Source organism: Dinoponera quadriceps, unplaced genomic scaffold, assembly GCF_001313825.1.
Source record: "Dinoponera quadriceps isolate SergipeBrazil2010 unplaced genomic scaffold, ASM131382v1 scaffold946, whole genome shotgun sequence".
NCBI lineage: Eukaryota > Metazoa > Arthropoda > Insecta > Hymenoptera > Formicidae > Dinoponera > Dinoponera quadriceps.
In genome coordinates, this window is record NW_014555069.1 from 796,737 (window position 1) to 809,877 (window position 13,141).

Here is a 13,141-nt window from a genome sequence, read left to right on the forward strand (position 1 = left end):
TAATCTAGGAGCTACCTTAAGTCGTTAAGGCAGTTGGTCCGTAAAGTATCGCATTTTCAATGGTGATATGAATTTACGAAGAAGACTTTTTATCTCTAAGTTTACTGTTTATTAAAAAAAAGTACTTTTCCATAACTTTATTTAACTACCTAAGTAATGAATATTAATTTTTTGAGCGCACAAAATTAAAACAAATATATACACAACATTACAGGCACGAAGATATTATTCACTTTTTATTTTTCTTATTTATGCTTTATTTATTAACATCAGTTGATTTAATAGAGGTGCACACATAATAGAAAGTGATATATGAATATTTAAATATGTATAATATGTACACATACATATACTGCGAGTATTATTATAAATTACAAATTTCCCATGGCTATATTTTCAAAACAGTCAACAAATCGGAAATGTTTGTATAATGCCTGTATATTAGCCCTTAATATCACAGTAATTTCCCATTAAAATCCTAAATGTAGTTTAGAAGAAATTAAAAATGAATTAAATTAAAAACAAGACGTTAACTTCGAGGATATAAGTTAGTTATAAGAACGTCGACTTTAGTTGCGAGTATCTTAGTTTCCGAGCGATTAATCGTTTTGCAGACGTGTAGATGGTATTTCCATCAATATTCAATATTGACATTTAAAAGGATCTTCAGAAAAATAGTGTTACGGATCAACTATCTAAAAATACACACACACACACATAGCGCGCGCAGATTTCATGATACGACGCGAGTAGCCGGGGTATTACATCTTGGAAATGCTATCTGAAGTTTCGGCAAACTGACTGGTTCTCTGATTGCGCCTGCACGATCCACGTGTGGCTTTGATCGATAAAGGAAATTTCCGCGCGCGTTGCGCTACGTCTGTTACTGTGTTCGTTACCGTATAATTTTCGGTCCACGCGCTCGCCGACTAATGCACGATGTTTAACCCTTTCGCGTCGGATGCAACACATGTGACGTATCTCTTATCTCGGATGGATCTCGATGCGCACGCTCTGTAATTACCGCCGTGAGAAGCGAATCCTCTTGCGCGGACCGCGTGCGGCGGGACTCGCGAATGAAAGGAGATTCGTTTTCTTTCGTCCCGAGCCCGGCTAATTGATTAACCTCTACTCGGGCTCTGCTGGTAGCAAGAATTAACGCGATATTACAAATTATTTTAGCAAGCTGTAGGGACAAAAACGCGGGAACCCGTCCTCGCTCGTTAAATACCTCGATTAAATATCGCGGCTCAACGAGAGATTCCATCCGTCCTTCGGAGTTAGCTGTTTACGAGTAAATGTGAAAATTAATCGTCGTACGTCTCGAAGGGTCACGCGTCGGAAAAATGGAAGATGTCGACGATGGAGTTTCGTCAAATTACCCCGCCCAACGTATCAATCGATTTGATCGCAACACCTCGCCGTAATTAGCCCTGTATTGATTACCGTGCGATAATAACGCAGTTGATCGTTCGCTTGTTAACAGGACCGTTTGACTGGTCATGGGGGCATTTCCTCGCTGGGCGGCGGAAACTCGTCGCCCTATTCCGGTGCCCATCACCACGGACACCGGGGAAACGGAAACGGGGGCGGTATGCCCCACCACGGGGGCGCCTCGTTGCCGACTGCCTCCGACTTCCAACCACCTTACTTTCCACCCCCGTTTCCCTCGCACCACCATGCGCCCGCCAGCCCTCAGCACCCCAGCCTCGGCCAACCGCAACACCTGGATTACCTCGTCGGCGATCCGTACACGCAAACGCTCAACACGCTGCACCAGCACCATTACAACCACCTGAGCGCCGCCGTCACCGCCGGCCAGAGGAGCGGCGATCTCAGGAGAGACGCCGAGGGCATCCACGTGGTGAGTGAATTTTGCTTCGAGCGACTCGGCGAAAACACACCCGGAGAAATGACTTAGTAATAATAACAGTTGAATCTCATCAACTGGTTCGTTTTCATTGGTAAAAATTGCAAATTTTGCCGTGCAAACTGCAATCGAGTTGGACGTGTTTAATGTAGTCATTGAATGAACTGTAAAATTGAATCAGCGGTGAAAGATGGACGAAACTGAAACGTAGTCGTGTAGAAATTTTATCAATTAGCAACAAATTAATTTCGAAAGTTATGCGAAGCGTTTTCATCCGAAGAAAGATCCAGCGTCGCGTGCGTGGGTGCTCGAAATTTCATCGATGGTAGGAAAATAATTGGGCGAAAAAGGGGGTCACATCAAAGCGCGTTTGGGATTGTGAGCTTCCGACTTTTACAAGCTGCGCATTAGAAATTGTAAACATCGTAAATTTGCATATCGTGAATAATAGACATCCAAGGTGGAGACTAGACGCGCTGTTTAGAATGCGCGCGCTAAGGAGCCCAGATTCCTTGGGCGCGCGACAAGAACTCGATTCATGTAATATTCAGTCTGCGTCGTCAATTAAAACGACGATCGTCGCCGCTAACGACCCCGTGGACCTCGCGGCGCCCCGTTGCGGTCCAAAACAAATTAGTCCTCTCTTAAATTCTACGATCTTTCGGCGAAATGTTTTACGATCTTACAACCATATTGTTGTAGAATGGTTTGACGATCTCGTTCTTCGCGGACCCGGGTAAGAGGAAGCATAGGTGTATTCGTTGCACCTCTGGTGCCGCGGAGATCCGGTCACGTGCGCCGGTCGCTCGGTCCCGGTACCTCATTAGCGCGCCACCCGGCGTGTTATTTGTAGGACGAGCGCGCCCGGCCCAGGTGTAATAACGGGTGGTATCGATCTATTAGACGAATCGCGGCCAATAAGTCCTCCCGTGACATCGGTGATTGCGATCGTTGATCTTTCTCGCGAACGCGCCGGCCGCGCGACATTTGCATTTGCCACGGTGCGGCGGAGTGTGTAATGCGCCCGCCCTACGTGGAGTAAGTGCGACCTTGGAAAGGCGCTCGTGAGAGCATTCGTCAGTGAAAGAGATAGGTAGACGGACAAATTTATTTCGCGCTGGGAAGAAGGATACAAGCCCTGAGAAAGTTGACTATCATTTACAAAGGGTGTATTATATACTGAATGTCCCAGTTCTTTTGTTTCTACCGCGAGATTCCCGGAGAGCCTGCGAGAGAAAAGGAGAGGGTTCGAAATAATATAAGTGGTGCGCGCGTAGTTGTGAGCGGCGAGCAGAGGAACTCGTCGCCAGCGCTCGCGAGATCGATTTTATGCACAATTCGCCGGCGTTACGGTGCGCAATATTATACCCAAACGTCGGTCGATCTCTCTCTTTAGAACTCTAATAACCATTATAGCAATGGTATTTGTGGTCCACCTTGCTCCCTCGGCATTCACGAGGAAACACCACCGTAATTATCGCATCGGCATACGCTACCACCGTCATTTCTATCCGGATTACCGCTCGGTACCGAAAAGGTGTCGTGTGACGTGCGGCGCGCCGGGAGAAAAGAAGGAAAATACGTTCGACGAAATTCGACACGTGCGCGACGGATGCGTTTTTGACGAAGCCGGGGCTCGTCCATTTTTCGCACACTTCCGAGACGAGCGAGCGGAACGGAGGAGAGCGGTTCGTTCGCGAAGAGCATCTGTCCGGAGGAAGAGAGAGAGAGAGAGAGAGACGGAAAGAGAGCATATGCAGGCTTCCAATTGCCGTGTGCGCGAGTTGCGTTTTACCGACGACTGTGATTATTTTCTGCCATCCCATGTGACGACTGAAGGTGCACGATACCGTTATAGTGTCATTAATAATAACTTTATATAAATAATACTACTATTATTTCTCGGGTTAAAACTGGAAGAAGATATAGTTGAATTACTGAAAGAGGCTATGAAAATTTTGATGGGATTCAGTTTACAATGCTAAACCGTAATTTACTGGAACGTTGTGTGTATTTTTAAATAACGCCAATGGAAACTTTAGCCGTGGACGCTTCCTGGTTGATCGTTAGCTTACTTTTTTCTAACGTCGTTTTTCTCAAAAAAAAAACCGTCTGCGCAACGCAGACGCAATACAAGGCAGAGGCAGGGCGAGAGGCGAAAGGAGGTAACGAGGTGATCGATAACGTCAAACAGCACGAAAAAAAAAAGAAGGACAAAGAGATTACGTCACGCGAACGATTTAATTATGCGCGTATTATGCATGATATCGCTATGTAGCGGACGATCGCGAGGATCGGCATTCAGGGGATGTCACTACTCGTTCGTAAACAAGTTTATCGCGCGCATAATTGATCATTCGCTGAGCCGTTGTTGCTTCAATCTGCAACCTTCAATCAATTAATAAGTAGCATCGCGGAGAGTCCGGTTAGGTCGCGAAATTATAGCGAGCATGATCTCGTAAGCAGATAAAGGGGATTTCGATTTAATCCGGGCAGATGAGTAGTATCCGCGATATCTCGGTAGTCTCATCTTACCTATCTCTCTTTTCTTCCCCTTTCTCTTCCCCTCGCGGAAATAGCCCCTGTCATTCAAGATTGACGAGAACCTGACGGACGAAAGTCATCGAAAGAAACGAAAAGAATCAATATTGCGTCCGATTATGGAAGCATCTCGGCTTTGAGTTTCTCGCTAAAATCCTTGCGAACTTATCGAACAACCGGATTTTACGGAAGAAGTTTCGACTTCCTGATCTACGCGGAGTATCTGAGCAAATCTTTCCAAATTTCTGCGGAGACATTGTGAAGAGGGAGAGAGAGAGAGAGTCATCGTCGTCGGAGCGATGAAACCGCGCAGATAAACGCGCTGCTTGCTTGCGACAGATAGACGACAATAAATAGCGCGCGCGGTTTATCGCGGGAAATCCAGCAGCGGGGCTTAACGACGGGGAATGCGAGGAGGATCCACGGTTACTTCATGCTCGTCGTAAGACGTGACTTTCGGATCCGCTCGGAGGCAAGACACGAAGTCTCTCGTCGGGCTTTCCACCAGGCTCTCTTCCCCCCGGAAACTACACACCGCCGTCTTTCGCATAGTTCGCCATAGTTAGGGAAACTTGAACGTTTAAGGTACTACGCGTCGTCCTCGTCGCAGTCGTCGCGTCTGCGCGAATCCTCCGAATGCTCCGCCGCGCTTCCATCCACCATCTCTCGTCGTCGTTAATACCAGTAGACTAGATCGGCATCGCCGCGGCGACAATTTGCCGAGCGAAATTTCCCGCGTCGCCATAATCGGGGGCGTCGTCGACGTTCTGTGCTTTTAGTACACACCGTCGCCGCCGCGATTATCTCGGTTTGACTTGTGTCTCGTAGCGTGCCATTAGGGTCATAGATCCCGCCGCGAGATCGTTCGATTAATGAGCGCTCGTAATTAGATGTAAATGGTAACGTGATCACCGCGATGCAACCTCGCACTAACGTTTCGTCCCGTCCCGCGTTCACGCACGCGCGCGTCTCCCTTTTTCTACTTCTCTTTCTTCCCCCTCTCTTTCTCATCGCTAAGTCTGTTCTCGCGTTTTTTTCTTCCTTACAGTGAACGTCAAACGATGTCGGCTGAATGCGTGATTCCTTTTTTTTTTTCTTTGCGGAATTGAGTGGGTAATAAAGTGAAATCGATAACGCGACTCGATCGTCGCGATTCAATCGACGCGACAGGTTTAATCGGTCTGTTTCCTTTACTTCTACTTTTTGCAGTCACTAGTTTGCTATGCGGATGAAAGAAAATTGACCATTTTGTTTTCGAGCTCTAACACTCTGTCGAAGGTGTAAAATTAAAATTTGCGTGAATGTAAACCATCGCCAAAATACATGATAGTGTTGTGTAAGTTATTATTATTTCTTGCAAATAATTACTTTTAAGGATGTTTGAGGATTCACGCTCCTAGAAATTAGACTCTAAAACATACCCATGATACCTACAGGAAATTATCAGAAAAATATAAATTAAAAGTTCTGAAAAAGCATTGTCAAATAAGTTGCTTCTCGCGGATTTGTTGCTTTAATTTTCACAAGGGAAAATCAAACGACGCTAATAACACGAGCGAACACGCTTGTAAATAGAAACTGCCACTTGAGCTCCAACTGTTGCAACACAACGGGCGAAATTCATGTTCTGTCCGACAGAATTTAGTATTTTACAGCCGAGAAACATGAGTATGTCGGTTTATCATGCCTATGTCTGCAGTTTTGGTGTTTTCCCCTCTATTTGTGCGTGTTTTCTTTTGTTTTGCAAGCCGCGTTTCCGCGCGAATTTGACAATTTCGCAACATTCCGTAGTGTATCCGCGAAATAAACTCCCCCTGCGACGACGCTTCGCTCGCTTCCCCGCACCCCGTTAAGTAATTTACTTATTAAATTTCGGGCTGACCTTTGGCATTCCCTCGGGGAGGATGCCACGGACGTTTGCTTTGAAGCAAATATGCTAAGCAGTGCGATGCCTAAGATGATGCCAGAGGTATCCCCGAAGGGTGAGCAATCTCGCGTCTTGTGTTATTAGTAAATCGCGTTTTATATATCACGGAAAATTTCGTTATTGCAAAAAGAATAGAAAGAGACAAGAAAGAGACAACAACAGCGGCAAATTAACGCGCTTGAAGTACGCTTTCGAACGAAATTTAGTGCACTTCCTCAATAATTACCGAGATTAATGTAAGAATGGGACCGTTTTCCTTCTTCTTTCTTTTTTTTGTGAGGAAGTATCGGAGGGTCGTCAGATATCAACTTCCGGAAAATGCGCTTTACGGGTTTCTCCGCTCGTTTCTCGATTCACCCTCAACGCGACATAGACGAGACGAGCGCGCTCCGGGAAGAGGACTACAATGCCAATAATCAACCGAGTGGATCGGCTGATCCCAATAGCTCTATCCTTGAAAAGGATAACGCGAAGGCGGCGATGCTGCCGTCGTGATGCCGTCCTCCCCTCGCGCTTCATTGTGCGCCCCACTGTACGTCGAGCGAGCGAACGAGCGCGCGCCCCTTCAGCGTTCTCGCATTTATGCTCGAGAGAGTAGCGTTTGTGACGGCTGTTTTCGGCTAAAGGGGTTCCAACTCGAGAAATCGCTGCCGTTTAGTGACGCGCCTTCGCCGCACGAAGGAGTTAAGAGCGCGTCGGTTTTTTAATCGGCCGCGCGGGCGATACAAAAGCGGATCGTGGATTGGGGTGAGTTTGCGTTGCTTTTGGCGCAAAGGGCGCGTGTTGTGTTTCGACACGATGCACAAGATTTCTTTGTTCACTCTTTAAATTTCTTGGAGTAGACTTCTTCACGGAGAAAAAATATTTAATGTTCTTGTATCATTGTAATAATTATAATAATTCATTTTACGCGAGAGAAAAATCACTCGAATTCGAATGTGACTCGGCTGTCACTCTACTTTTCGAATGAGATTTCACTCGAAGAAATTTAGAGAGTATCTTAGTCTCGCTCTCAAAATTTCTTCGAATGAAATTCCACTCGAAAAGTAGAGTAATAGCCGAGTCACTCGAATTCCAGTGACATTTCACTCGTACGCATAGGGTGAATTCTCCAGTCCGAATCATCAGGTAAAAATTTTTATACGAAATTGAAGAGCGAATGCGGTGCATTCTATTACTCTTACTACAACTCACTTTGAGTAAATTTTTACTCATCTTGAGTGAAATTTCACCGCAATAAATTTATAGAGTAAAGCTTCAAACTGCAAAATCTTCGAACGTTTAATTCATGCTGGCGAAAGCCTCGCGAAGGTAGCGATGTTAAAGAAGATGACCCGTAAAGACCGGTTATTCCCGGCGAAAAGGCTTCTATTGTCGTAGAATGCTGTATGAAACCATCTTATTGTCAGCCTAATCAAATATAGTATCATAAATATTCTTGCTTTCCTTTTCTCGTGTCAGTCCAACTAAAGGAAAAAGTATTTTCTGAACTGTATCCACGTAGAGAAATCGTATACATTCGGCCAGTACTGGAGACTGGCGAAGTATCAACTCAGTGCTAAAATATGGATTATAAATACATTTCTATCTTCCAATTCTACTGCAAATTATACCTTGTCAAAAGTAAGTTTTAGCCTGCAAATCTTTTCTTCTTTTGAGACGCGATTAATAAATTGTTTCCAAACAATGTTGAAACGATGTTGAAATTACAGTCGAAGACTGGTTTATATATCTTCGAATCGACTTAAATTTCGACGTTGGATTTTTGGCGTTGATTCGACGTCGAATGAACTCTATATTTCCGACTGGGTAGAGAAATAGTTCTCCGGATTGTAATCCTTTCACCATGATGATTGTAGTTATAAATTCTAAATACTTTTCTCTCCGGGAAGTACATATCAGTATCAAATATCTGGTACTGTTCATTAAAGATCGGTACCGAGGCGGTATCTCACCCGCAGTTATTTCCTACTTGGGTAACTTTTTAATTAACGGAATATTATATTTTCACATTGACGAGATAAAATGTACACGATTGATGCGCTCGCGACGCGTCTTGCGCGGTTTACACTCGCAGGCGACGTAAATAATACGTTTTACGAGCGCAGTTTGGCGCGGCACGACAACACAGGACGAAATTACATAATGAGAGATATATCGCCGCGATGCAAGAATGCAGGCGTGCGCGTATTAACGCTCGTCCGTCTCGTCCCGTTGCGCCGGCCGATACACGCCGTCATTTATCAGTATCGACGTTACCGCGCCGGCTGTACACGTGATTTTATTTTAGCGGAGAGCGTTTAACGAGAGAAAGGCGATCACATTTCATCTCATTAGTCGACATGGCGCGCTGCTCGCCTATCAATGCGTGTGTACACATATCCAATCGGCGGACTCGTCAATAACCCCAGAAAGCGGTCTCGGCAGACACGTTAATTAGCGTTGTGCCTTTCTTTTTTTTACGTTCCCGTGAAAGCGCCCCGAGTTCCACGGCGATGGCAGAGGCGTTATGCGACAAAACGTATAATTTTCGACCTCCTAATCACGACGCACGAGTTCGGACAGTCATTACCTTAACGCTCTTTCTCTGTTTCCCCCGCATCTGCCGAACGATTCTCCATCGCGAGAACGCGCCAAGTAGCGTCGCTATCGATCATATCTCGCTCATTAGGTGTATTTGCTAATCGGAACGCGGCGCGTTTCTCGCGCGATAGGATGATGAATCGATCGCACAGAGCCTCGTTCTCGCGGGCACGGACGGTAAAAGCGATATCGAGAATATGCCTCCTCTTATGACAGTTAAAATGGGCGGTTTGGCCCTTCGCAGGAGGAGAGGGAAAGAAAAGCGGGCGCGAAATCGCTCAATGACCGGCCGTGGACATAATTAGGACACGAGCGGGAATCGAAAGCGGAATACGCGGAACCGTCAGCGGCCGAGAAATGCCGATCGTCCCTCTCATCGGGAGAATTCAGAATACCGTTCGCGCGAGAGCTCTTTTTCCTTGCCCCGTTACGTACGTATGAATGTACACATGCACACACATGTATGTATATATGTCGCACGTCGATCTAAACGATCTAAGCGACGGAGGAGAACAACGGACGGGAACAATCTAACGAAGAAATCGGAGAAACTCGCTCGGGCGATTTCTTCCGCGAACGCGCGCGAGAAGGATGCAGAACAATAATGGGCAAGGGCTCGTGTAATATAACCGTATTTGCGACACACGAGCGCGACTCGCAGTCTGGATAAAATCGCCAGTTTTTCCGCCGGCGGCCGTGATTAAGATTCCGAGCATACATCCGTCTTGTTCGCGGTTTCTCAGAAGACTCAGAAAGCTCGGTCTCACTATCGTTCGCCCGCTTATCGTTTCCCGTATCGCTTACGTGCGTTCGTTCGTCACATTTATATGTGCTTACGTGAGAAAATTCATTCTTATGCTATCATCCGCCGAACGTTTCCCCGCCTCTTTCATTATTCCGCGCGGAGATCTCTCGATTGATCGTCGTTTCTACGCTCGCCGATCGTCGCTTCGGGGGGTGGCGCGCGACTTCCGAAGCATCTTCGCGTGGAAAAGAATTTCCATTTCTGCCATTGAATAGGGATGAAACGGAAGTTCAGCGACGAGAAATAATACCTCTGTTACCGCAGCCGAGAACATTCGTGTGCATGAAAACTCGATCGAGATAATTGAAAGCAATCGACTGCACGGGATCAAGAGTTCCGTAGAATTTATCTGAGAATGGACGAACCAAACGCGTTGATTGAAAACGGAATTTCTAGTTATCATGAACTAAATTCGGTTCTTACAACTAGACATTCTATTTCCTTTAACCGAAACGCATTTGGTTTGTTCATCGTCGGGTAGATTTAATCAAACTCTTTTTTCCCGCGTGTGCAGAAATCTTCTGTAGGAATCTTTCCGATGCCGCGACCGAGTTTTCCGTCCGTGCCCCTGTTCTTCCCAGGCAACAGAAAATTCAGTTACGCTAACGGGATTGTTTTTCCTGCAAGTTTTTCCTTCAAGTACGATCGCCTGTGTTTATCCGGAGAGTAACGCGAGTAATCACGAGCACGAGGGACTCATTAAAGCTTCTCGTCGTCGTCGTCAGCGGCGGCGGCTTATTCGTCTTTATCGATGACATAAGAGGACTTTTATAGCGAAAGAATTCCTGCCGGCATCCTTGCGGCTCCGTAATGTAAAAAAAACACTGTTGCACCGTCGCGATAACGAGTTTTCGTCTGATTCGCAAAGAAAATTCAGTTCGACATCGAAGAAATTGTTTTTTCCTTGCGATTATTGCGCGTCCGCTCGAGAAATATCGTTGCACATCGGTTCTATGATAAATGTGAACAGGAATGTAAATATTCAATAGGTGTGTGATAAATACGCGTCAGTGCCTAACGACTAATTGCGGATGATGCTTCTTCGTTAATGACAGCACTTGGTTATGACTCACCGTGTTCCCCTCATTATCATCCTAAATATAGTACAAAATCCCTCTCTCTCTCTCTCTATCTCTCTCTCTCATATCTTGCCCTGGCAGGATACCGAGGATTCCTGACCGTCACGGATCCGTTATACCGGTAATCGAGGCAATTTTTCTCCCGTGGACAGCAACCTTTTACTTCGTTACCGACCTCCGGCCTTTACCTATTTACCACCTATCACCGCGCTGTATAGCTCACCGCAATACTAAATTAACGTTTGCTACGGGTATCGAATTAGATGTAGGATAAGGAGATACGTGCGCGCAACGACCGGACGCGAGGTTTTCAGCAAAACCGCCGTCTGCATCGTCGTTTACGCGAGCGCGCAGGTACGTCGTGCTTCGTCTGCCGCGAAAGGTCAAGTAATATTAGAGGGATTGCGACGCGAAAGTTCAATAAATTTAAACGCAAGTGAGTAAGTAAGCACGGGACCGGTAACGGTGGCGGCGACCGGGTGGAAGGGTTGGCGCTGAATCTCGGAAAATAGCAGTTCCCGTTCGCTGATGTGCCCAAGAGTTCAGTAAATGATCAGAGACGAGAGAGGGTGTCTTAAAGATAAGAATACGTTGCTCTTCGACTACCGGAAGGCAGCCATTTAATCATCGTTAATTATTCATTTATTAGTTAAGCATTGCAGTTTAGATATGTTACGGGCTGTTAAAAAGAGGTCCGTCGGAACAACTTGAACAGAATTGACAAAATTCAACTTCAGGACTGTACGTGCGGCGAACCAACTGGCCCGTCGGCACAATTTCGGTGTTGTTTCAACTCTCTCTTTCGTTTGTGCAAAATCATTTCTCACAAACGCGTATTTATCGTCCGATTTGGTTAACCTTCCGCAAGAATTACTCCGGCCTTTTAGCGAGGCGACGGTGTGCCGGAATGAGTGGGACCGCGTGGGAAAGGCGATATCACGCTGATTAGGACGTCGCTTCTGATTTCAGACGAACATGCACGCGTCGTTCCCATACGACGGCGGACGCAGCAGCGGCGGGGGGGGCGGCGGCGGGGGCGNCCATACGACGGCGGACGCAGCAGCGGCGGGGGTGGCGGCGGCGGGGGCGGCGGCGGTGGCGGAGGCGGTGGAGGTGGAAGGGGCGTCGAGTATGGCGCCGTGCGTCGTCCTGATGCCCTCCTACCGCCTCCGGGCCTCGACCAAACCGACCTCGTTCTGCACAGCAGCCTCGTTGACGACCCCCAGGTGAGCGACGATGTACGTAATCGCAACATATTTTCTCTATTATCATACCTACGACGATGACGACTCTCTTCGGCAACATCGCGCTCTTCGAAAGTCCGCCACGGGATCGAGTGAAGATTCAAAATGATTTCCCACGGCGGGGGACTTTTCTCGAGGGGAGAGCAACGTGATCGTCGTTCTCTTTCTCCCACCTCGCCATCCGCTTCCGAAACAGCGGAAACAGTCGCGTTAAATGTGAAGTTTCAGAGCGCGCATCGGTTAAAACAGAATGCCAGACGCGCTCGTTATGTTGCGAAGCACGCGCGCTTTGCCGCGGTCAGAAACATTTTTCCTTCTCTCGCAGGTACGTGCCAAAAGTTTCCGTTTAATGTAAAGCGGCGCTGAGGATATATTGTGTATCAGCGAATTCCCCGCGGTGAAGCAAACGCGTTATCGCGTCCGCTCTTAGATTCTTTACCACGGAAATCTGCTACAATGTGTCAAAGATGTGCGTCAAATTTCACTTCTCGGAATTAAAGCTACTGAACTTTCCCCGCGAAAAAATTCTCCTTCAAAAATAAAAGGAGGGAAAGTACAGTTACACGCGAAGCTCACTATTAGACGTTAATGCGAATTATTTTCCGCTTTTCAGAACACAAACGTGGACGATGGAGGGTTCATGAACGACCTGCCGCTGTTAAAAAGTGAGTAATTGTACTGCGTAACATATATCATGTCTCTGTTATGTTAAAGTGCGATCGCTCTCTGTCGGTAAAAAGGTTAACTCTTAAATTACAAGCTCGACCGGCTGTGTCACTCTTCCTCCACGTGTTAACAGAAAATAGGCTTTCGAAAAGGCAAAAATCGAGTGTAGGAAAACATGATTTCGTTCCAAGAGCAAATGAGAGTGTCCTAAGGACAAAATCATTCGGCGGGAATATTCTTCAAATTCTACAAATGGATACTAATTTCTTCCTGCATATTCAGCTGCGGGAACTTTTCCTCGAATTTCGACGGCCGCGAGAGCATCGCGCGCCGCGTAACACAGAGAGGGCCGGGCGTACAATGTCTCCACCGGCGCGCGGCCGAGATCGTTCGATTCGGAATTTATTCCGCGGCTGAATTTACGCG

The 13,141-nt window shown here is 46.7% G+C and overlaps 1 protein-coding gene across 1 annotated transcript in view; it reads left to right on the top strand.

Moving 5' to 3' along the window:
- LOC106742908 (transcription factor AP-2-epsilon) overlaps positions 1–13,141 on the top strand; it is a 74,399-nt gene that overhangs the window by 25,831 nt on the left and 35,427 nt on the right. Inside the window, exons 2-5 of the mRNA XM_014616264.1 lie at positions 1,487–1,864; positions 11,775–11,823; positions 11,868–12,031; positions 12,663–12,714. Coding sequence (XP_014471750.1) covers positions 1,487–1,864; positions 11,775–11,823; positions 11,868–12,031; positions 12,663–12,714 — 643 coding nt within the window. The remainder of the gene's footprint in view (positions 1–1,486; positions 1,865–11,774; positions 11,824–11,867; positions 12,032–12,662; positions 12,715–13,141) is intronic.